The 23,475-nt window shown below is 44.1% G+C and overlaps 1 protein-coding gene across 8 annotated transcripts; it reads left to right on the forward strand.

The window, feature by feature from the left end:
- Positions 1 to 1,648: 1,648 nt before the first annotated feature.
- Positions 1,649 to 21,775, forward strand: AKTIP (AKT interacting protein). Of its 8 annotated transcripts, none has more exons than XR_001372864.3 (11): positions 1,890 to 2,063; positions 7,922 to 8,031; positions 12,135 to 12,340; positions 14,605 to 14,669; positions 14,751 to 14,851; positions 16,570 to 16,658; positions 16,731 to 16,829; positions 17,091 to 17,198; positions 18,035 to 18,095; positions 19,552 to 19,681; positions 20,845 to 20,930. XR_001372864.3 is itself a non-coding variant. In XM_014603359.3 (10 exons), the coding sequence occupies exons 2-10, from the start codon at positions 7,990 to 7,992 to the stop codon at positions 20,950 to 20,952; spliced, it is 882 nt and encodes a 293-aa protein (XP_014458845.1). In that variant the 5' UTR covers positions 1,649 to 1,826; positions 7,922 to 7,989; the 3' UTR covers positions 20,953 to 21,775. The 8 variants fall into 8 exon arrangements, 6 of the variants coding, with proteins under 6 accessions (XP_014458845.1, XP_006277792.1, XP_006277791.1 ...); XR_001372863.3 differs by having other exon boundaries at positions 20,842 to 20,869; XM_014603359.3 differs by lacking the exons at positions 1,890 to 2,063; positions 19,552 to 19,681 and adding an exon at positions 1,649 to 1,826 and having other exon boundaries at positions 20,842 to 21,775.
- The last annotated feature ends 1,700 nt before the right edge of the window (positions 21,776 to 23,475 follow it).

Here is a 23,475-nt window from a genome sequence, read left to right on the forward strand (position 1 = left end):
GAGTCTGGTGGTTTTAATTTAGCCACTAATGGATCTGTGTCTGCACCACAAAACCACCACTCGATTGACCAAATTTGTAGTTGCTGTTCAAAGGTCCAATACTAGGGTAAAAGAGAGATCCCGCTGCTTCTAGCAATTAAGTCATTAGACTTAAAGGTATGTTGTATTAGATGCCTGCTTTTGTGATTTTGTTAGGTATGTTTTCTCCAGAATAACCGAAATCCTCCCACAGTGAAGCAGTATAAATAATCTACACGATACAGGACAAGGATAAATCAAGCTCTTTCTGTAGAGGAAGAATGTTATTAAAAATAAGAATTAATGCAGTGGAAAGCAAATTCAGTATTTATAAAACGCTACCAAATTAGTCTTGTACACTCATTTTGCAAGTGTATAAACGTGATTACACTTAAATGCTGAGCAGTAATGAATCAGGTGCTCAGGCACTGGTATAGTGGGGCAGCTGGGTACTGGGGACAGTGTCAACACACAAGGCGGTAGTGACTTTCAGGTCTGTGTGTGTGTGGCCAGGGCAGCAGCTGTTATTTTTCCAGATTGCCAAGAAAATTAAACTTAACTCCTGAACCAGTTGAAGAGATGGTGCTCCCCTGCCCAGTGGTCTGTGCTGCTGGTCACAGTGAACCAGTTTCACTCAGATCCTATGCAACAAAGCTGTGCCCAGGGGTGGAGCTAAGATTTTGAAAACCAGGTGCAGATGGTGAGGTGCATCGTCACTTGAAACACAACACATTTTTCTTCAGTTAAAAAATAAACTAGAAGCTTTACTATTATGCTAGGGGCCTGGGGCTGTATATTATTCAGTTTAGGATTGAAACAAAACCAATGTAACTTCATAGGAATTAATTAAAAATGACCTGTAGGGCTGTGAAATAGGAGCTTTGTTACCAGGAGCAGCAAACAGCAAAATGAAGGATCGCTTGGTCAGTGGACCATTAGGAGCCTTAGAAAGAAGAGAGGGTCTTTAACATCTATGCAAGGAAGAGCTTAGAAGGGATCAGCTGGATTATGAGCCATGAAGACAAGCGGTCAGAAGAGAACGCGGCTGCCCCTGCCAGGCAGCTGGTTTTAAAACCTGGGTGGAGAGGAATCCAAAGCGGGTGCAAGCTGCGATGCTGTAAGAAGAGAGGGCTTGTTGTCATGTGAACACAACACCGCGGGCAGCCCCGCTGTGGGGACACCGCTCAGGGCCAGTGACAAGGTCAAACACGGAGGCTGTTTCCAGGCTGCGGCCCGCCCCGGACCCCGACACGGGCGAGCTCCAGCACGGAAGGCTTGAGCGAGGCCCAGCAGGGAGCTCGGACGCAAAGGAGGGGCGCGGGGCGGAGCCTGGCAGAAAGGTTGTTTTACCACTGGACAGCGCCCAGCCAGTCCCAGTGAGGCAAACCCCAATAGCCCCGCCCATCGGGACTGCGCTCCACAAATCACAGCCCTGCCTCGACTGTGAGAGAATTCTGTCAGCCAATCCCAGCTCTTCTCAGGAAGCGACAGTTCTGCTGGCCAATCACAGTCACGCAGAATCCCCAAGCGGTCCTCTGCGAACCACCGGATCTGCTCGCCAATCGGAATCACGAATATCTGAGAGCAACCTGAGAGGCGTGTCTTTCGGGAGTGACAGATAGATCAGCCAATCAGAGTCTTTCTGATGCTCGGCTCCCACGATCTGCCCCGCCCTCAGGGAATGGCAGGTGCGCCAGACAATCCCAGTCACCCAGAACGCTCCCTCCCGAAGCGGACAGGTCCTGCGGCCAATCCCCATCGCGGACACAGAGTTCCTCGTAGTCACCGTGTGCGCACCTATGTAACAGGTTGTGGCCTCGCTGTTGCGTCACGGAAGGGCAGGGTGCTCTGATTGGCTGCCGTCCTGCGGCCTTGCCGCAGTGGCGCCGCTGTCCGGAAGCGCCAGCCCGTGATTGGCTGATGCGGCGGCCTGTGGCTGCGGGCTGCCGGCCGGATATGCGCCTAGGCGGGGAGGGCTGCGGCCGGTAAAGGAGGCGCTGCCGGCGGGGCTCGGCCGCGCGGTCGGTCGGTCGGGAGCGTGAGCGGTGAGTCGGGCCCCGCCCCATTCTTCGGAGGGGGCTCCTCCTCCTTCTCCCCGCCAGCGGAGCGGCAACGGTGGCCGGTGGGGGGACAGTCCTCGCAGCGGGCGGAGGGCTGACAGCGCCGCCCGGGCAGCCCCCGGGGGCGAGCGCCGGGGCGTGGTGCCGGTGCCGCGGGTACCTGCGGGCGGCAGGTGCGTCGCGCGGGGCGGCGGCGCTGGGATGAGGCTGCGGCCGGTGGTGCGAGCCCGGCGCCCGGCTGGCAGAGCCGAGCCGCCCCAGGTACGGTCTAGCGGGCTTCAGTCCTGCAGCAGCCTGGCTGTGAGGAGCCCCCGCCTGGCCTCCTTCCGGCCTTGCCGCGGTCCCTCCTCAGGCTGCCCGCTTGGGAGGTCGGTGTTGCCGGCCCCGCTGAGGGCCTGGGGCGGAGGCGCTTGCGTGCAGAGCACGGCAGGAATGCGGCTGGCAAACGAGTGGAACCGGTCAGAAGCATTTCCACCCACCCCTGCGTCGTGCTGCCCCTGTCCTGCCTCTGCAGCTTGCTCCTGAGCTGCCTCTTCTGCTAGTGGCACTGGGGCTTCCAGATACTTTTGGGTGTAAAGCGGTGACCCTTCTTGGCAGGGGGCTGTTGATCCTCCCACAGACGCTGCAGGGTGCAAGGCAGCGTGAGCATCTTTAGAGTCACGAGGTAAATCCCCATGTTCCGCAGGACTCGACAGTGCTACAAGCATCCTGCCGGCCCGGGGTGGGCTTCCGGAGCTCTTTGCAACCCACCTATCTACCTATCACGAAGAGCTCCAAAAGCCCACCCCAGGGCACAGGTTGCTTTTAACGCTGTTGATCCAAGTGTGCATATAGATGATTTGTACCTTTAAAATTATATATATACACAAGTGAAAACTAAGAGCTGGCTTCTTCCCAGGGGTGTCTCGAGTCCAGCAAGGTTGACATTGGTATGCAAATGAAGCACATCAGTCGTGCCAGGATGTCGCAGCGCAGCTGATCTCCTTCGTTGGGTGGAACCAGACGTTGCCCATTGTCCTGCAGGGTCACTGCGTGGAGCAGCCAAGGCCTGCTTTTGTGGGGCAATGCTTGAGGGTCCCCCTTTGCAAATGGGAAGAGGAAGTTTTCTCACTAGCAGGGGAGGGCCTGGGGAATCCCTGGGCGCTCCTCTGGTAGTGGGGAAACTAGGGTTTTTGTGTTCTTTGAGATGCATGCCTGAAGTCTTGAGCTAACTTCAGAGCAGTCTTCGGGCTGGGACGGCCAGTTGGCTGGTTGGCAGCCTTGGCTCCAGGACCGTGCTGGAGTATTGATATACATGTGGGGAATCCTAGATGGGGTGTGGGATTGGACCCATGAAGGCCTGAAAGCATGTGCCAGGGATGGCTGCAGAGTGCCGGTAGCTCTGTGTTTGCTTGTGTTCTCTCCCATCATGAGCCAAACAGATGTCAACTGCAAAGTGGTAGAACAAAATCATACCACCTGTGTTGCAGCCACAAATTACAGGGGCTTTGTGCTGTGACAAAGTACCTGGACCCCTGCAAGCTGTTTGGTTTTTGTTGCTATAACAATTTTTATGGTGGTGCAAAGGCATAATCTGTTTACAGCCTTACATATGCTTCTGACCTTTGCATCTTGTAGACAAGCGGGAAACCATATATGTCAAGTAATCAAAGGTCAAATGTGTCTTAAATTGGCGTGTTATCAAAGCATGATGGAGGGAGGTTCAAATTCTGTGGATTTTTTTTTTCTTGGCAACTTGCGTTTACCAGCCTTGGCTTGTCTGTAGTCGTTTCCAATAATAAAAATGACTAGAGTATCTGAAGAGATCTTGGACACGAGGGGCAGAGCTTCTATTTGGGAATGTTTTAAAAAGTTTTATTGGAGAAAATGAAGCAGCTTTAACAGTCCAGGAGAAAGATTGTTCGTTTGGTACACTAGGCTTTCAACCTTGTATTCACTTGTTGTTCATTTAAAAATAAAACATGTGCATGTGTGATATAAAAAAGAAAACAAAAGTCAATGGTAGAAAATCAGACTTAAAAATCAATGCAAGATTGTATCATTAACATAGAAAGTTAGGTCTTTTGCTATAAGTAGTCTTTTAGATTAAAAAAAATGAAAAGAATGAGGTCCTCTATTGTGATGGTTGTCTTTTGGTGGGCATAGTATAAGTCTGCTTCAGATGTTGGCAAAGAATTAATTGTAAATACATTGGGTGCTGGAATCCAGACCAGCACAATTAGAAAAAGTGTTTAAAGCAACAAAAATCTAGAGGCTCTTGCTTATCAAGGTCTAGACCTTGAATGAGGTATTAAGAGCTATTTAGGAGGATTACCTGTGTTTATATTAATGCAGCTGGGCATTAAAATGCTTCCTGATAACTGTATATTTGATAGTGTTATGGGATATGATTAGTGTAACTCAAGAATGGCAGTCTTGAATGCTTTAATTTTCTTGCCTGCAAAATGTGTTTTTTATTAACCTTAGGCAGCTGGGACTGGATGTAAACTACTATGTTCACTATTGTGAAACATGAACAGGTACTAGACTCTAACTTACTTCAGCAGTAGCAGTAAAAGTGAGAATTGAATGACTGAAAAATAATGAGGCTCATATGTAGTTATTGTGTATTCCCCAAGGACCTGGAGATTCTAAACTTGTGCCTGAGAAGTCTTGTGTCAGTGGTCTGTCTGCCATATGCCAGGTGCTGCTGTGATCTGATGTCCCAAAGTGTCTTTCCTAATCCTTGCTGAAGGTTGGTGGTAGGGGAAACAGTGTAGAAATGCTAATGAGAGAGAATTTTTGAAGAGGCTCTTGCAAGAGATACCAGCTTGAAGGAGCCGGTGAGTCGAGTAAAAATTTCATTTTGCATGTAATGGCAGTCCAAATTCCTCCATGTGCAGTTTGTGCAAGGATTAAATAGTAATCCTATTTCTGTGTATTCCTTTCTGCATTCCATTGCATGCTAGCGAAGGTAGTAGTTGTAAGGTCAGCTTTTGCATTGAGGATGTTGCTTTTTTGATTTATTGAGGATAATGTAAAATGTGAACATCAGAAACCTGCTTAGCAGTTATTCTCTGTACTCTACCTAAAAGGCATCCTGGACCTATGAATTCATTCATGGTTTGCAATGCATAACAGTATACCTTTGGTTTTCCCTTGTAGATAAAACAGTATACCTCTTGTGCTGAGGTAAAAACAGTTCTTATTGATCCATTGCACAGGAGTCCATAAAATAATGAGCTTGAAAGCATGATTTTGGCTAGTGTCATCCTGAAAAACGTACTATGCATAACCACCTTCTAGAGTAGTGATTCTTGATCAGGATGCCCCAACACTATTAATACTGCTAGGTATGTGAACACCTATGTATAATTCAAAAGACAAACCCATAGATTTCAAATGAGAATCCGGTGTCAAAAACATCAATCTGCTGTGGTCTTCCTGAGTTATTTGCCACAAAAGAATTGCTGGCATTTTTTTGAGGAATGCCTTGAGCCTAAAAATGTTGAAGTGCTGTCCTAGAAGATGTAGGCAGTATGCCCAGTAGAGAGCATTTTGTACTTCTGTTTCAGCATGTGGCATTGGTTGCATTATAAGGACTTCCCTGCTGAATGTGCCTAATGTAAGGTCTCTAGCTGGGAGGTGTATGCATGATGCCTGTTAAACAGCATTCTGATAAAGTAGGCTGTTGCCTGTGAAAGCTTATACTGCTCTGAACCAGATAATCTCTAAATTGCTATGCTGCCCTGCCTTCTGCCTGACTTCAGACAAACCTGGAGTAACTACCTCTGTTACAGGATGTGATTGCTCACCCGCACTCTCTGTGTGTAACTTGACGAGGTGCTGAGGTTTAAGGGCTTGAAATCTTAATGTTTGTTTCAATGCTGTTTTGCATTTAAACTATCGGTGTAACCTACTTAATTTGTGGTTTTGTGGATTCCTTTGAAACTGTGGAATCCAGGGCTGACTGCAATACCCACAAAATCAACAAGAACAAAAAAACCTTAATAAAAAAATTGCTGGCTCCCCAGCAGACACCAGCAGTCCTTGCTGGCAGAAGGGGAAGGCACCAGCTGGCAGGACGGCGCGAAGAGCAGCGGATAAGATGGCACCTACCCCCTTTTCCCTCTGCCCCCTGAGGCGTGAGGCCACCACAAAATGCCTGCAAACGTAGCTCTACGTGCCATGAGCAGGCTGCAGGAAACCCTTTGTCTTGCTGCAACTTAAGTAGGTCCTTAATTAGTGGTTATAGCCTATGTCAGTGTTTCCCAGATTCTTCCATCCCATGGCACACTTACATAAATAAATAAATAAATAAAGTGGCATACCACCCCCTTGCTCTGCCCCCAACAGATAATGTGACCACTGCCACCACCTACCACCCCACGCTGCCGCTGGTCTGCAGAGCGGGGGAGGGGGTGGTGTGTGGCACTGGCTGGAGCCACGCCCCCCAAGACTGTTTCAGACGGAGCGTTCATTTATTCATTTATTTGTGTGACTTTTCCAAGACTGGCACACCTGTTCATGTCTGATAGCACACCAGTGTGCCGCAGCACCCTGGTAGGGAAATGATGACCTATATATCAGAATCGGAGCAGCAGTAGTGTGGAGGGAATTCTGCAAGTATTAATGCTCTTATAAACAACTTTGGTAAATCTGAACAACTGTTTTAAGAGGAGACCAATATGGTTTGCAGAAAGCTGTCCAGTGAAGCTAGGAGTGCTCCTCCCTTTTTATGTTACTTTTACAAGCAACTATGGAGGGTTTGGAGTTGGGGGCTGGAGTGGGGGAAATACCATTAGTATTGACTGGTGATTACTTCTTGGTCAGAGAAGTAGTTAATTAGTAGTCAAGGAATGCTAATAATTAAATAATGGGATGTAGAAAATTGACGTATGGGTTAGTCAACGATTTTAAGTAAAAGGATTTATATGAAATGAACTGTCCCCAAATACTTTAGGTACTGCAGCCAGAAATAGAAAAAACAGAATGGAAAGAGGCAGAGTTGGAAAAAGAGGTGGAGAAAGGGGCTGTGCCAGACAAGAGGAGCTGCTGAAGAGAGCTTTTATGCAAACAATAGCAAGACTCTTTAAAAGAGGATAAAAGTTCCTTGCCTAGCAGGGGGAGGGGAGCTCTAGAGGCAAAGATACAAGCAGTAGATGTCACAAAGAAATTCTCAGTATGTTTTGAAGTCCTTATTATTAAGACTGCTCATCATACTAAGCATGACTGTTTATAATGAAAAACTGTTTTAAAAAGCTACAGAGAGACTTCTGTACTCTTGCCCTGTCTATTCCTGGCTGCTTTTCAGTACAGCTGAAAACAAAATGACTTGTGCATGATGCAAACACAATGGGTGGATACATTCCTTCACTGGGAATGGCAGAAGATTTCCAAACTAGTATACTTAAAGGGCGTACGAAGTCAGCAGAACATACAAGGGATGAAACTTGGCTAAGCTATAAAATTAGCCATTGGAGTGCCATCCAATGTTGGACCTTAAACTTTAAAAAAACTGTATTAGGTCCTCCAGTCTTACTTGATGGATGAAGTGTGTCCGATGGAAAGGTAAGAAAACTACTTGCAAGGTGCAGGTCCTTTACAATGTGCATCCTTGCAAAAGGAAGTGCAGACAAAAAAAATAGAGATGTCTGTCTGAATGTTTTTGTATTTAATGAAGAGCAAGTGTTTAAAACTTGTTGAAGTTGTCTGCTGCTATAGTAGAAACTTCTGTCAGATTTACTTTATTTTAATTAACTATTAGATATGTCTCTAAATACATGTTGCTTGCATGTTAGGATGCAGACTCTCTATTATCTAATCCTGTGGTTTTTGGTGTTTTGTTCTGTTTTCTTTTTAAGGGAAGAGAGTGACTGCATTGGAGAGTCTGAAGACGTAGAGAAGTTGTCCTTTGCTTGGAATACACGTTATGAACCCTTTCTGGAGCATGTCTACAAGTTCTGCACGCAAGGTAGATATTGTAATGAATGGAGCATATTCATTACAGAGCTGTTCATCTCTCTTCAAACTACCCTGGACAGTATTGCAAAACAAATGTCATCTTAAATTAACCCAATAACTATCTAAAATAACTACAAATCATGGACTCCAAATTGGGAAGGAAATCTCCTTAAGAGGATTATAAAAATACTAAGCCTTTAGTCCAACCTGGGTAATTCTAGAGGTACAATGGGAAGTAGCGGTAGTCAGTGGCTAAGATTGCACTCTGGTGAAAGTATCTGATGTGCTGCTTTTACTGCAGCGTAATGTCTACATTACTTGTAGGTTGGAATCTTTACGCAAAGCTGAAATTTGTGAACACCTCAGAGATGGATATTGGTAACTTGAGCCATGTTGCTGTTCTTAGCTAAACTTGTTATGGTTTTTATGGTACTGTTGCTCTGGGTTAAACCAATGGTTAAGATGTAACTAGACCTTTGTCTTGTAAAACCTAAAAAGACCTTTTGTGCTCCACTAGAAATTCCTTTAAAACCCATCATCATCATTTAGGTAAATGATTATTACAACCTGCTATTTGCAGTTATCTATCTTCAGCTCTGCTGGGGAAGAAAAAGCATAGCTGCATAGCTTGCTGTCACAGTAGTTTGCTTCTCATGTGGTTGATTGTAATTGTACCTATGAATCAAAAACCTACCTTAGTTTGCTTTTTTTCCAGCCTTCAGAGGGTGGCTAATAGCCATAGTGATGAGAATTTAGATAGGAATACTTGACTTATACAGACATGAGGATTTTTTCCTTTTCTAAACTGCCTGTTAAAGGACTCTTATCTGCAAATCATAAGTGTGGAGTCAGTCAGTCAAGTAAGAATGCTAGGGAATGCCATAGTTTTACCATCATGGATCTTGCATTATTTTGACTAATTTGTGATAAACATGCCTTCTCAAACTGGAGCTGTATTGCTAAACTTAATGCACATGATTACTGATCACTACAGGTGTCATGCTTCTAAGTGTAGCCTTCCTTCCATTTAGGTGAGGACATCTTTTTATTTAGGTTAGTGAAATAAGCATATATCCTTCAAATTATGAATAACTTGGGTGTTTATGGTGACAGTGCTTTAAAGCAGTGTTTCTCAACCTTTCTGTGGCACACCTGTTAAGGCATTCCCCATGTGCTCATTGTAGCTCATTGCTGTGGCAAAATTTCTATGGCACAGCTGTTCAGAGGCTGGCAAACTGCATCCCCCACAACCAACACATGTGCAGTAGATGAATTTCCTTCTGCTTGGCTGGGCTTCTTTTTGTCTCACAGCCAACACATGTGCGAGTCTTCTCCTGGCACACCAGTGTGCCTTGGCACACCAGTTCAAAAGGCCACAAGATGACTCCTAAAGTTGCCCTTTGGGCACTGCCCTTCACTGGGGATGGAGGCAGGGGCAGAAGGTCTTTCTTTGTTTCTGTGTTTGGTTTTTTGAATTCAGTGTTGTGTTTATTGGAAGGAAGGGGGGATGTGTGCGTCTTTTGAGACAGCCACAGATCCTTGTAGGAGAGATGTGGCTTGGGAGGGACACTGCGGGGGGGGGGGGGGTAGGAGGAGAGGGATCTCCCTTGGGTGAGAAGTAGGGGAATGGGAGTGAGTAGCTATTAGGGAGGGGATGAGTGGGAAGAGGTCTTGTGTACACTGATATGTGAATGGGATTAGGAAACACTTGTATGATTGGGAGGGTTTGCTCTCAGGGGCTAAACACAGACACTCAGAGGCTGAATTGATTCAACTTTTGCAGATTAGTCTAAACTGCTTGGACTGAACGGAGAAGCAAGTCAACACACAGTCACTTTTGATTCCAGAAATGCAACCCACATGCCTGCAGTGGCTCAGGCCAGAAGCTGGGGGGGGGGGGAGTGCTAGAGCATGCCTCCCAGTCTGCTGGCCACTACCAAAGGGAAGGGAGGGAAGCTGGAAAAGAAGCCCTCCAAGGCTTTTTCTCCCCACTCTCCCTGCTTAAGAGGAGGGGGGATGTGGTCAGGCCCCAGCCTGGGGCCAGCACACTGGGGAGGGGACTTTAAAACCTGGCCCACATGGGGCTCCAGCCCAGGTCTGCTGGGGAAGCTGCCAGGCTTATCCCCCACTCCTGAGTCTGAGCGACCATGCTGAGGGAGATCTGGTCTGCACAAGACCCCAGCTGGGGCCTGCCAGTGAGGGGCAGTCCCTGCCAAGTTTTTGACCCTCTGCTTCCTGTGGGAGGGGGGCAGTCCCTACCTGACATTTGCCCTCAGGATCCCTGCCTGGGGGGAGGGGAGGAACCCTTACCAGGCTTTTGCCCCTGCTTTGCACTCAAGCAAAGAGCAGGTAGCATGGTGGGGCCAGTACACTGAGTTGGGGAGGGAGCAGGGTGTTTAAACCCACTGGGGTCTCCAGGGGTGGGGGAGGGGCAGTCCCTGCTAGACTTTTGCCCACACTGTTCCCTGCTCAAGCAGAGTCTGCCCCCACCCCCACTTCCCAGACAGACCCTGGGTGGGGTCCTGTGTGAGCCAGTGCCTGGGTTTAAACCGCCCCTTCCGCCCCTGCCCCCCACCCCAGCATGCTGGCCCTGGCTGGGGCCTGGCCATACCTGCCTATCTGCTTGAGCAGGAGAAAAGCCTGTGTGGGGCTGCTCCACCCTTTCTCCCTCCCCCAAGGCAGACTCCATTTGGGGTCCAGACTTGGGTACCCATACCCCTTTCTCAACTAGCTGGAGCACTACAGCTAGGCTTGCCTGGAGCAGACAGCTCAGCCCAGGGCTGCAAAGCAGCCTGAGATGCTGGGAAACTGTGAGCCAGCTTGAACTAGGAAGGGGTCTGGGATAAGCTTCATAAACTGGTTTGACCTAAATTGGTTAAGTCTGATACTATATCTAACCAGGTTTATCTTAAACCAGTTTCAGCCATTTTGAAAGTGGCTTAAGTGCCCTGAACTTCTGTTGTTACAGATTTGAACTGGTTTCTGATCACTTGAACTGGTTTATGTGCAACTTCTGTCCCTAGTCAGGGTACTGGCAGGGAGGTTGGTGGGGGTGGACGTTTAAGGTTATGGAATGTCAAGAACCTCTTGTTTCTTATCTTGTGGATTGTCTTCTGTTGTAAGCTGGCTTGAGCCTTTTTAGGTAGGACAGGAGATGCATATCTAAATAATAAATAAATGAATGAATAGGTTCATAACACAGTTGAGATGACTCTGCATTATGCTACCATTTGGACATACATTCTCATACAAAGCTCAGTCTCGGTCCTCTGTCTTGGATTACCAGCAGTGGTGCAAGTGATAATGGTAGTATTTGTTTGGGTGTTTTTCAGTTAATCCAGTTCTCAAATTCTTAACAAGACATGTTGGACCTGACTGCTTGTGATCCTTTTGTGGGCAGATAGCCAACTATATGTTATGCTGTCTAATGTATCAAATTGTTAAGCATCTGTTTAAAGAACATCTGTATGTTGCCTCTGTGAACGGCTTCTGCTGTCTGTAATTCATCCATTACCTGGTTCTGATTCTAAAACACTAAGGGCAGGCTAGCATAATCAATGCAGTTATGATGTGGCTGCCTCAGCACAGGATTGAAGTGGAAGGCATTCCTTACTGCAACTCTGTTCTCCAGAATGTAATACTTTGTTTCACCTCTGCTTTACTATGCTACTTCTAAGATCCCACTGTGCAGTGTGTAACTAAGTCTGTTGGGGGAGTTGTTACAGTTCTCTGGGTATGGTAGGTGCAAGGAATTGACTGATTCTGAAACTAGTGTTTTAGAGGCAGGTATCAGGTTTAAGTAAACATTGTGAAAACTTTTATAGAATTGCTTTAATTTGTAGACCTAAACTAGTAGATACTGGCTGAAGTTTGAGCAGAGTTCTGACTTTATAGTAACAAGGTTTTCCTAATTAAGTCGAATTCTGTAAAGGAAGGAAATTTGGTATCAATCATCTGTGAGTTTATAAGAACAAATAAGATAGCAACTCTAAATCCCAAGTAAAACTTGGGGGTGAGTGGGGAGCATGTGTATGTCTGTTCTATAAAATCTTAAACTTGCACTACGATTCTCGCAGAAACTTGAGTGGAAATGTCATGTGCTTTATGTAACAGAGACCTGAAGCTGAAGAAAAGACTTTGACTGGAGAGCTGAGAACCAGTCCTCCACGCACCTCTACAAAGAAACAGTTGCCTTCTATTCCTAAAAATACTGTGCCAGTAACTAAACCTGCTTCCCCTGCCCCTTCTTCCCAGTCTACAAATGGAACACATGCCTCCTATGGGCCTTTCTACTTGGAGTACTCCCTCCTGGCAGAATTGTAAGTTGAATATATAATTTTATTTATTTAATTTTACATTTTTCCCTTTTTGGCCTTATGCTCCAAAAAACGCATGTAAGGACCAGCACTAATGGTTCTTGTATTTTTGGAACTTTGTGAGAATAATATGCATAATCATTTATTTAGAAAAGAATACAAAATTGCTTGCATCTGGAGAGGGGTAAGTAGCTTATAGAAGGTGTGGAGCTTTAACATTCTGACAGGATGTCAGAAACTGTTTTAATGCCAGGAAATGTCCTCTCTGGAAGCAGCAAAAAGGCATATATATCTCTAATTGGAATAGACTCTACTCCTTTCGTAACTTTTTGGTAATATGGGGTAGCAGGTAGACTGCCTCTTTCATCCATAGAAATAGATGCTAGTAATGGAATGGTCCTAATAGTCTCTAGCATGAAGCTTTCAAGGAGAGGAGCTGCTGCAGGGTAAATAGTCAGCATTTTGCTTTCCACAGAAGTGTCCAGACAATTTGGAAACAAGTGCCTATTTATTTATACAACTTCATTTTAATAACTTGTTTATCTGTGTTGTGAAATAAGTGACTTGCAATGCTGTTTGTGGATTCTTAGCTGTGCAACTGCTTTTGGAATGTAACTTCTTTAAGCCCTGATGCAACGCTAATACTCTGCATTAAAAATCATTAAGTAGGAAATGACAGCTCTTGTAAAAACAAACAAACAAAACCAAAAACCTTTCTATTAAGAAAGTTATACAAACTTCTGCCTGAGGTACATTGTGTGCATGTGGAGGGGGTGTCCATCCCCTCTGACTGTGTGAGTCTATTTTATGATGGCATTGCTGAGTATCCCAAAACAATTTTAAGTAACTGCTGATGCATTAGGGCAAATGAGCCGCTTCACTTATGAGGGCTTCTGTAACAAATAATGTCTGGTCTACTTGTATCTGATGCTGTTAGTATCAGTTACTTACTAGGCCAGTAGTGGCCTTCTCTGTTCAGTAAGACTCAGTCCTCTTATTCTGTATTAGCGTGGTAATGACAAGTTGTTTTATATCAGTTGAGCCCAACCTTTTTTTGCCAGCATGCCACAAATGAGACTCTTACCCTCCCTGAGGGCTGCTCAGGGAAGCCTGTCCCCTTCCCAGTGTACTGTGTACCACAGACAGGCTTCCTGTGCCACTTATGGCATCCATGCTGCAGTTCTGCGACCCCTACTATATGTCTCATAAAGGGGAGAAGGGGTAGAGGTGGGTGGGAAACGGGTCATATTGCACTAACAGATGTGACCTAAAGTCACAAGTTGATGACTTGCATGATAAGAAATGTCAAGTAGGGTAGGGGCTCAGTCTGCCGCCTCCTCTTTGATTTGGACCAAATGGCTTAGCGTGTTCCTGTTGGCATTGTACTTGTACACGCTTCCTTGTTCTTTTCATCTCTTGCAGGAAAAACTACCTCATTTGTAGGTAAAATCATAGTCTATGATTGAAAAAGCATCTCTAGTGTTGTATGCTAAGGATGGGTTCCTTTTTTTCCCCCCCTTAAGCTATTACGAAGTAGTAGCCGGTGCATTTGTCCTAAAGTACCTCTGTTAGTGTTGCTTAAAAAAATTGCCTGTCTTAATCTTCTCTTTTAATCATGTTAAGACCTATGAACTGAAGACACTCACTATAAGTAGACACTGAAAATATGTTGGCATTTTAATATTTAAAGATTAGACATTCAACTACAGTAATCCTATAATAAAAAGCAGTAGTGCACTATTGGAAAGCAGTTTCCAATAGTGGCTGTATATACACAAGAAGCTCGCTATACAGTAGCTTGTTACTACTGCACAGTGGTATTGCAGGTCAGGAACCATGATGCAATGTTATAGTGCACTGTAGTAACGAGCTAGAGCGCAGTTGGTGTCACCATGAAGCTGTATGGGAACACTACTGCACAGTAACACTGGTTATTGCTCAGTCATTTAATACTTGTGTATGCAAGTACTCAATGACTGTGCAGTAACAACTGCACAGTTAGCATCTCATGTAGATGTGGTCAGTGTTCCTGTAAATGAAAGGGTGGAGGGAAACAATTTCTTAGTTCCTTGCTCTTTCTCCTCTGAGCACGTATAACTTTTAACAAGGGATTTGCAGGACATTTTAAAAATATTAGTAGACCCTTTTCTCTTTTCCTCCCTCCCCTGCCAAAAAAAGTCTCTCTTTTAATTCCTGCTGCAGATTGTATCAGATCAATACAGTCCTTGTTGGAGCTATTCATTTTTAAACACTGATTCTAATTACAGCACCTTGGTTGTAAAGCAGAAGTTGCCAGGAGTCTACGTGCAGCCTTCTTACCGATCAGCATTAAGTAAGTTCAGGAGCAGGTGTTTTAATTACCCTATCTTTTTGAGTGGCTTGTACCCATTCACATGACTCTTTTTGCTTGCAGTGTGGTTTGGAGTAATATTTATTAGGCATGGACTCTACCAGGATGGGGTATTTAAATTTACAGTCTATATTCCTGATAACTACCCGGATGGTGATTGCCCGGTAAGTGTTTTACTTTACTAATTTTCTTACTCTTTCCTTCTTCCTTTTTAGGGGTTAGAGGAAAATGTGTCAAACTGGCTTAGTTCACTGAGGTAGTGAAAGCTGCACCGCTGCTGTGTGGCTAGAGCTTTTGCTGTACCCTGCTTGTGATCTGCAGAAGACATTTCTTTTATAGCAACTCCTCCCAGACTGCTTTGGGAGTGAAGTTGACTGTTCGTAGCTCACCCACTTATCTACTAGTGATTTTGGGCCCTAAATTTTGGTTGCTGAGCCTCACTGAGAAGTTATGTAAAACACTGGATGCATAGGTCTCTCTTAGAGTGGCCGACAACTAATCACCTCTTAAGCTGAAAGGGAATTGCTTGTATTCTCTAATTTTTGTTACAGTTTTGATTATGTAAATTAAGTGCCATACTGTAAGCATGAACAAAAAAACTGCACAGAAATAATAATGTACTAAGACATCAATGCAATGCTTGGCCTTCTACTAAACTGCAGTATTTCTGGCATATGAATTGGTTGCACACAAAACAGGGAAAGTTACAAGAAAGCAGGGGTGAGAAGAGGGAGTCTTAACTTCTTTCTGCTGAGCCTTTTACAGGTTTCCTTTTTTTGCACAGCAATATTCATTTTGCATACCTTTGTACAACTAGGGCATATCCAGAAGTGCATGGATACTCTGTTTCCCAGGAACACACCTGTGCCACGTGTGCTTTGGCATGTGGCAAGTTGTCCCAGGTGGGATAGGGGAGGCTGGGGCCAGTAGCTTTTACATGGGGGCCTCCTGGGGTTGCAACTATGGCGATTCTGTTGCTTGGAGCTGGCCCACCCAGAGCCACTTTTCAGCAGCAAGCGCTAGCTAAGTGTGCATTGCTTTGCGTTTGTTTGTGGGTTTTTTGACCCCTGTGTATTCAGGGCTCAAAAAAACCTGGTGCAGCGCACGCTCAGGCAGCATGCCTTGCAGTGCGGAGAGCAATGGACTGTGTGGTATGTGACGCTGCAAATGTATTTACAGCAGCACATACTACATGACCACACTTGTGTGGATGCACCCCTAGGTATGCACTAGAATACTTTGTCCATTCCTGAGAAATCAGTTTGTTTAACTGCTTTCAGAGCAAACGGAGGGTGTTTGTCCAAGTTTCTAGAAAAATAATTCTTATCCTATGGGGAGAATATCTTGGCTGAAAATAGCAGTCACTAAATGCTGAAAGCAACCAGTTCACTTGATAGTCTTTTACAGGGAGCTTCAATGTCCCTTTTACAGGTACAGTATCAGTGGGGAAACATTGAGTAATGTCAAAACTTAATGGCATGTTTTATGCCAGTATCTATATATGTATGCCACCTTTGGTGTTGAAATCATTTTCCTATCAAAACTAATAGTCATCTTACAGGGATTTAGACAGAAAAAAATTTAAAAGCCATGACCTTGAAGTGGGATTGGCCATGGGCCATGCTGTTGAACATTCAGAATAAAATGGAAATGTTTTGAATGAGACTAGAGAAATGCTAAGTGTAACTTCTGACAAAAATAAAAATGGCTATCTATCACAAGTGACTCTTTAAGATGTCTCCTTTTACTTATGCCTAAATTCTTAACTGTGTGCTAGCCATGAAATGCATAGCTATAAATGCTTGTTTTTATCAATAAGTGAATTTACAGCTAGACTTTGACTTCTGTAAAGTGACTTGGAACTTTTCCCCCTCTGCTGCAGCGCTTGGTTTTTGATCTACCAGTCTTTCATCCACTAGTAGATCCCCTCTCAGGTGAACTGGATGTGAAAAGAGCATTTGCAAAATGGAGGTCAGTATTGAATTAGACATGGTCTTTTGATATTGAAAATGATGCCACACTAATACTGTATTTTTCATTTAGGCGGAACCATAATCACATATGGCAAGTACTAATGTATGCTCGTAGGGTCTTCTACAAGATTGATACAACAAGTCCTTTGAATCCAGAGGCTGCAGTGCTGTAAGTGTCCTCAAATTATTTGGGCTATGAATAGTTTACAAACTAACAGTCTATTTACTTAGACAAAATAAGATTTTTAAAAGAACCAAACATCTGTGACATGGTATGAAGTACTTACGGTATTATTTCTTTATACAACTTGTCAGCTGGTTGTGACCTAAGCCTAAGCCATAGGTCTTCTGGTTGACTCATCTGAAGACTAGAAATAGCTTGCAACATTGCTAATGTTATATGAAGTATTAAAACCTGTTTCTTTCCTAGATATGAAAAAGACATTCAGCTGTTCAAAAGTAAGGTTGTAGACAGTGTCAAACTATGCAGCAGTCACTTGTTTGACCAGCCTAAAATAGAGGATCCCTATGCAATTACGTGAGTAGCATGTCAATTATAACGAAGTGCATATGTTTGACTGTTAGATTGAAAAACAGCCCTGCTATAACTTTTGAATGGGTACTAATTTGGCAGTTACTTCTGGTTTAATGACTCAGACTTGTTTCTGTAAGTTTATTATGATTATTGTGGTCTTGCCTTGTGTATTCAGTAACTCATTGGTTCCCAACTTCTGGGCACGACCCAAATCAGGGTCAGGAAGGGCCCACACACAGACTCTCACGCGTGGCCTGGGTGTGGCGGGTGGGTTGCAGCTGCACTCCACTCCCAGCAGCCCCCGCAGTGCCAGGTCGGGAGGTCCTGTTGGTGGCCAATTTAGGGTCACAGCAACAAAAGGTTGGTAACCACTGCAGTAACTGAAGTGTTTCTTCACCTTTTAAATAAGGTACCTTTTTAAAATTAATCTTGCTTTCAGGTATGTGAAGTTGAATATGCATACGTGTGGCTTGAACTGCTGCAGTGGCCATATTTTTGTGATGGCTTCAGTTTTTACAGATGTGTTGAGCATTTGGGTTGGGAAGTTAGTACTGTTAGGAATTAGCTGGGTGCTAAATGAACAAGTTCTTGGTGTCATTATTGGCAGAAATGTGCATCTATGTGCTTGTTACCAAGTAGATTAAACCTATAAGATGCCATTCTATAGTGTAGATCTGCTCCCTTGATGTGCTCAGCTGGAAATATTTTGCCGATTGGAAAAGCTGAAAAAGTAGAATTTGGATGATTTTGTGTCACTGACTCCTATCTAGTTTAGAAATTATTTTACACTTAATTTCACCTGCATAAACTTTTTATAATGCTTCTGCTTTCTTCTGTAGGTTCTCTCCATGGAATCCAGCTATACATGATGAAGCTAGAGAGAAGATGTTGACTCAAAAAGTATGTAGACACCGTCTAACCTATTTTTGCTACAGTACAATTGGATGTATAAGGCAGTGCAGAGGAACCCATCTAAATTAAATATCCTAATTCTCAGGTGGTGAGCGTAACTTCAACACTTACGATTTACTTTTGCAGCCTTGGAGCATGCTAGCTTCTATATTCATTCTATAATGTCCAGTGATTGGAGGCAGTCAGTATCAGTCTACCTTGTTATTACTCTGTTATCTAGTGTCAACTTCCTCACTACTTTTCATTGAGAAAAACTTGATATCTAGTGACCTTTGCTGAGAGGAAGGATGTGCTTTGCTAAAACAGGAGAGAGACACCCAGTTGGTTGTAGGGAACCACTGAATATTGGAAATTCCCTGGCTATCACCCTAGCTGTCTTATTCTATTTTATGCTTCACAACCCATGGCTCTTCTGCTCAAGCAGATATTGACACCTCTGGATCTCAATAGTTAGACTCCTAGTATTTGAATCTACTTGACTTCATCTGGATTGTCTGATTAAATGTTAGTTGAGAAGGGTAGCTAATTTCATGTCTTCTGGGCATAAAAAAAAATGCGTACAAAAAGCCAGGGAATACAGGCAGATATTTTGCACCCTCCAGGAAGATTAAAACAAATGCCTGTTCCAGGGAAGGGGGACTTTAATGGGACCTTTCTCCCAAATTTTCCATCCTTCTGATCAGAAGCTTTTAACCTGGCCCCTGAATGGGAACCAACTATGAGACTGGCTTGATGCGCTGAAGCATAGCTGAAGTAACCTACTTGCAGAGTACCACGAGTTTCTGTGTTGGCAGCTGGACAATGAAGCAGGTTCACAGTATCTTCTACCAGCCATTGACTGTTATACCCCTTTCCCTGTGGCTCTGGCAGGCTCTGTTGTCTCCAAGTTTGGTGTGCTTACATAATCTCTGGCCTAAACAGACTCTTTAAAGGCCAGGTAAGTGGTGCTGGCTCCACACAGAACATGTCAATTTCTAGCTGCCTGTAAGTTGTAACAGATGTTGGAAGGAGATAGCCCTTGTCCAGTCTTAATGTCCACAAGAGGATGACTTGATAAATCTCTCCATCCGGATTCTGACTTTCATGTTCCCTGGGGACTTAAAGATCCAGCTCTTTTTCTTTGTGTTGCTGCAGCGATCAAGAGGATTGCCCAGGGATGTTTAGATTGTTATCATGTTCTCTTCCAGTTAGATGCATCTAACTACTGTGGTAGCTGGCCATCTTATCCTTCACTTTGCCAGGCAGGGTTTAAAAGTCTGTTTTACCCTTAAATGGACTCCTATATTCTACTTGCCAAGATAGTGCTTCATTGGTAGAAGACAGGAAGTCTTGTTTTAGCTGGGAGCAGAGATCTACCTTGTATGAACATCTTAGAAGAGCAGAGTATATTTTAAACGAGTTGATTAAGTCTGTATAAAATATTTAAAGTATATTTTTGCCCTAGACCAAAGAGCTACTGATATGATAGTTTGGTTAAGATGTAATGGATTTCAGAGGATAATAAAACAAAACCAAACCCCAAACTTTAAAATGGGAAACACTTGGCTACATCAGAAATCTGGACATGAGGACAGGTATGTCCCAGTATAAAGCATGTAAGAATGCAAACCTCATGCAGGATAAGTATCACATGGTCCACTTTCTGAAAAACCTATGCTTATGCCAGCATGTTGGTGGTGCCATGTCACTTAAGTTGCAGTTAACTCCCACTTGGATCACCTAACAATCCCCACTGATTAGTATTTTGGGTTGTGATGGACTTTGGTCAGTCCCTAGCCCAGTAGTGTCAATATGTGCACCAGAACTGGTGTATCGCATTTGAATATGATGCAGCTGGCATAAAGATTGGCCTTTTATTGTGTAGGATTCATTCTGAACTGCTAGCATGAAGTGGGGTGGCCAGAGATACAGCCTTGCATGCAGAAATCTGCACCCTGATTCCTTCCCCTCTTTTCTGTTTGCAGCATCTGAAGTTTAATTTAGCATTTTGCCCGTAGCTGCTACTGCTTTGTTAATATTCCTAAAGTTCTGTTATTTTCAACTTGGTCCTTTCTTAATTCCCAGTAATATATTTGGACTACTAATTTGTTGTTAAATGGCCTTGATACTCATCCATGAGTGTCGGGTCCATCATAATAATGTTTAGCATTGCTAGGATTAGTTAAAGCTTGGAATTCTGTCTGTATTGGGAGATTCTCACGCATCTTAAGCAAGATGCTCTGGTGTGGAAGAACTCTTCAGTAAAGCTCCGTTCAAATGAGTAGTACCACCAGACTGGTGACTCAGTTTCCTGAGCCATAGTTTAATCAAATTAAAGTTATCAGCATCAACACCACCTGCTCTTGACAATAGAATCGGACAAATGCCAGGTGGGAGGGCACTGGGAATAGAGCCTTTTAAATGCAGGTGGGTTTATTAGCTGTGGAGTAGACAAGGAGAGACTGAACAGAGGCATTGATCTGTTTTTTTTTTTTTAATGGTACCTCATGCCACATGTAGAACTAGCAGATGTGGCTTGCCATCTGAAAGTTGCCATCGTTATCGTGTTATGCAGTTGTCAGTTTTAAACTAGTGCTCCTATCTCAGAAACTGGGTTGGGCATAATTTGAGATGTTTATCTTCCTGGTATTTGGATTTTTGGTTCAGGGGTTTATGCAAGTCTTGCACAGTTTGTTATAAAAACCTCCTTTTGATCATTCAAATGGGTCTGATGCTTAATTCTTTTCCTCCTTAGAAGAAGTCAGAAGATCAGCACTGCAAAAGCATGCATGTGTCTGGCCTGTCATGGGTAAAGCCTGGTTCAGTTCAGCCTTTCAGCAAAGAAGAGAAGACGATGCCTACCTAGTGTTTATGGACATTGACGCACAAACACTTCATGCGGGTGGAGGGAATGTAATGGAGAGAGACGCAGCAAAGCAGTGACTTTTTTTTTTCCTTCCTTCCTGATCATGGATTCATAATCTGAATGACAGCAGTGACTCCAGTAAATCGACTCAGTGGAGTGCTTTGACTCTTAATGTTTTACATATTCATTAGTTTTAAAGGAAGCCTGGAGTTTCGAAGTATCACTGAATACTACAGTGCTTCTCTTAGAAAACTCTCTGGGGTGGGTAACTCCTCAGGGTGCTAAAATGCCTGGAGACTTTGGGTTGGTTTTCTTTTTAAGCTTTTATTTTTGCCCCTCCAGGAATAGCATTTTTGAATTTCTAAAATGCTGGCAGAAAAATTAGCAGGAAAAACTGGTGCCAGAGGTAAGCTGTGTTTATGTAAACTAATAGCAGAGTTAAACACTATATATTTAATGGTTCTAAATACATTGGTTTCTATTGTAAATACATTAGCATTTGAAATTTGTAAATAGCTGGTCAAATGACTCCCTCTAGCACTTTCAAGGAAGGCAAGGCTGAGTTGGTACTCAGTATATAGTGCATTATTAACTTCAAAAATACGTTGTCACTAAAATGCACATTAGTCTGACAAAATGAGAGCAGTGGTAGGCTTACTAGGTTTTTATTGCAGAGGCTAAAATGAAAGCTTTTAATGAGGTGTTTTTTATCTAATAAAATCTTAAGTTCTCAAGTTGTTTATGCAGCAGGGATTACTAAACTAGTTTGACTAATGTGTGTTTAATAGTGACTTCTTAAAATAATTAAAAAAAATCATGGTAATCTCTGCATTGTCCCTTTTTTCTGTTCACTAAACACTAGACTTAAGGACTAAGTATTAATGAAGATGCTGGTCTACTTGTTCTTGTCTGAATGATTTGTAGTATGTGCTTAGTTCAGTGTTTTGAAGGTCCTCTGCTAACAAAGGCTTCAAATTGGAGGAGCTTTCTTGTGTTGCAGCCAAAAGATCTGACTATGAATAGTAGGTTGTTCAAACTGCCAGCCACACCCATGCTGAGGAAAGTGTAGAAGTGGTGTGTGTTAGTGGTGTTAGTTTGCTCATTCTTCTCAAATACCATTGTTTTTAAAATTCCATGATGATAATAATGCTGTTACTCAGACTGCCCCGAGGACAGCAATTACCTTTGTACCAGCGCATACCCAGAGTTCCTTGCATGTGAAAGCTTTCCTGACAGCTTGTTTCCATGCCTGATTCAATGTGGAAAGTCAGCTGGAGTTGGGGTTTCTAAGGTCCTCTTTCTGCTGTTCCAGTCCCCTATGTATGGCTCAGAAGGACTGAAGCATGGCTGAGTACTGTGCTTGACACTTCAGAAGGTAATTTTTTAAATGCAGAAATGTGATGCTTTGGAAAAACAAATTGCTTACCGAATGGGGGAAATGATGAGGATTTGTTTTACTAGATCAGGGTGGGCAAAATCCAGCCTGCAAGTTAGCAGTGCACTTCATTTCCCAGCAGCTCCTGCCCGTATGGCTGGGGCTGGTCTCCATGGAGACCCTAGCTGCACCTCTGCTGTAATAGTGCAAGGCTGTGGTTGCTATGGAGACTGGCCCCAGCTGCGCTGGCAAGGTGTGTGGCAGGGCAGGACAGGGAGCTGCTCCGGAGCCACTGGGATCTTGTAACGGGGGCAGCTTGGTCTGGGGCCAGGGCAGAGCTGTGATTTGCAGCCTGCACACACTGGTGCAGGGGTGCGCAGACAGGGGCTCTTCACAGCTCTGCCCCAGCTCCTTGCAACAGCGACAGCCTGACCCCGAGCTGGGGCAGAGCCGTGCTCCACTGCCTTGTGCAATTATTAGTGCATCTCTTTTTTGAGGTTTTTGGTTGTAGTCGTGTTGGTCTAAGGAGTTAGGCAAGGTTCTTTGAGTAGATGTGATATCTCTGATTAGACCAACTAAGCAGTTGGGAAAAAAGTTCTTAGCAAGCTTTTGGGTACAATCGCCCTTCAAGCACAGGGAATTTCTGCTGTTCTGAAATCTCCAGGGAATGAGAAGCTAAAAGTGTGATGGGATGCGAGTAAGAATATAAATAGGTGGAAATTAGGAAGCAGAAAGGGAGGGAGGGGGAGAAATGAGGGGCAAGATGCCAAAGGTCAGTAAGGGTGACTACTGTACCTGAGTTCTCCGGGGTAGAAAAGAGGCTGTCTGTGAAAAAGTAAATAGCTGGAAATTAGGAAGACAAAGGGTTGCAAAGGAGGGGAGGGGAAGAAAGGGTGGGGGGAAAAGTCAGGTCTGGCAGGTACCTGGTGAATTGGATGTCAGGCAGGATTTAATGTCATAAATCCAATGTCTATATTGCGTCCATGATATCTTGTATCCAGTAAACATATGAAGTGAAGTTGGTAGGCTTGTTTGTGAATGGTGTTTTAAAAGTTCCCTTTTGAGGATTAGAACTGAGAGCTTCAAGAGTGATTGTCTTGTGAGAAGTGTGCCCCCTCGGGTAGTTGAATATCTTGTTCTTGTGTTTG

This window comes from Alligator mississippiensis, chromosome 10 (genome assembly GCF_030867095.1).
Source record: "Alligator mississippiensis isolate rAllMis1 chromosome 10, rAllMis1, whole genome shotgun sequence".
NCBI classification, from domain to species: Eukaryota; Metazoa; Chordata; order Crocodylia; family Alligatoridae; genus Alligator; species Alligator mississippiensis.

What these genes read in the sequence shown, in the direction of transcription:
- AKTIP (XM_014603359.3), top strand. Translation starts at nt 7,990, where the DNA reads ATGAACCCTTTCTGGAGCATGTCTACAAGTTCTGCACGCAAG. An exon ending in GAGGATCCCTATGCAATTAC is followed by an intron (nt 17,199 to 18,034) that starts GTGAGTAGCATG and finishes TTTCTTCTGTAG; the next exon opens with GTTCTCTCCATGGAATCCAG. An exon ending in AGAAGATGTTGACTCAAAAA is followed by an intron (nt 18,096 to 20,841) that starts GTATGTAGACAC and finishes TTTCCTCCTTAG; the next exon opens with AAGAAGTCAGAAGATCAGCA.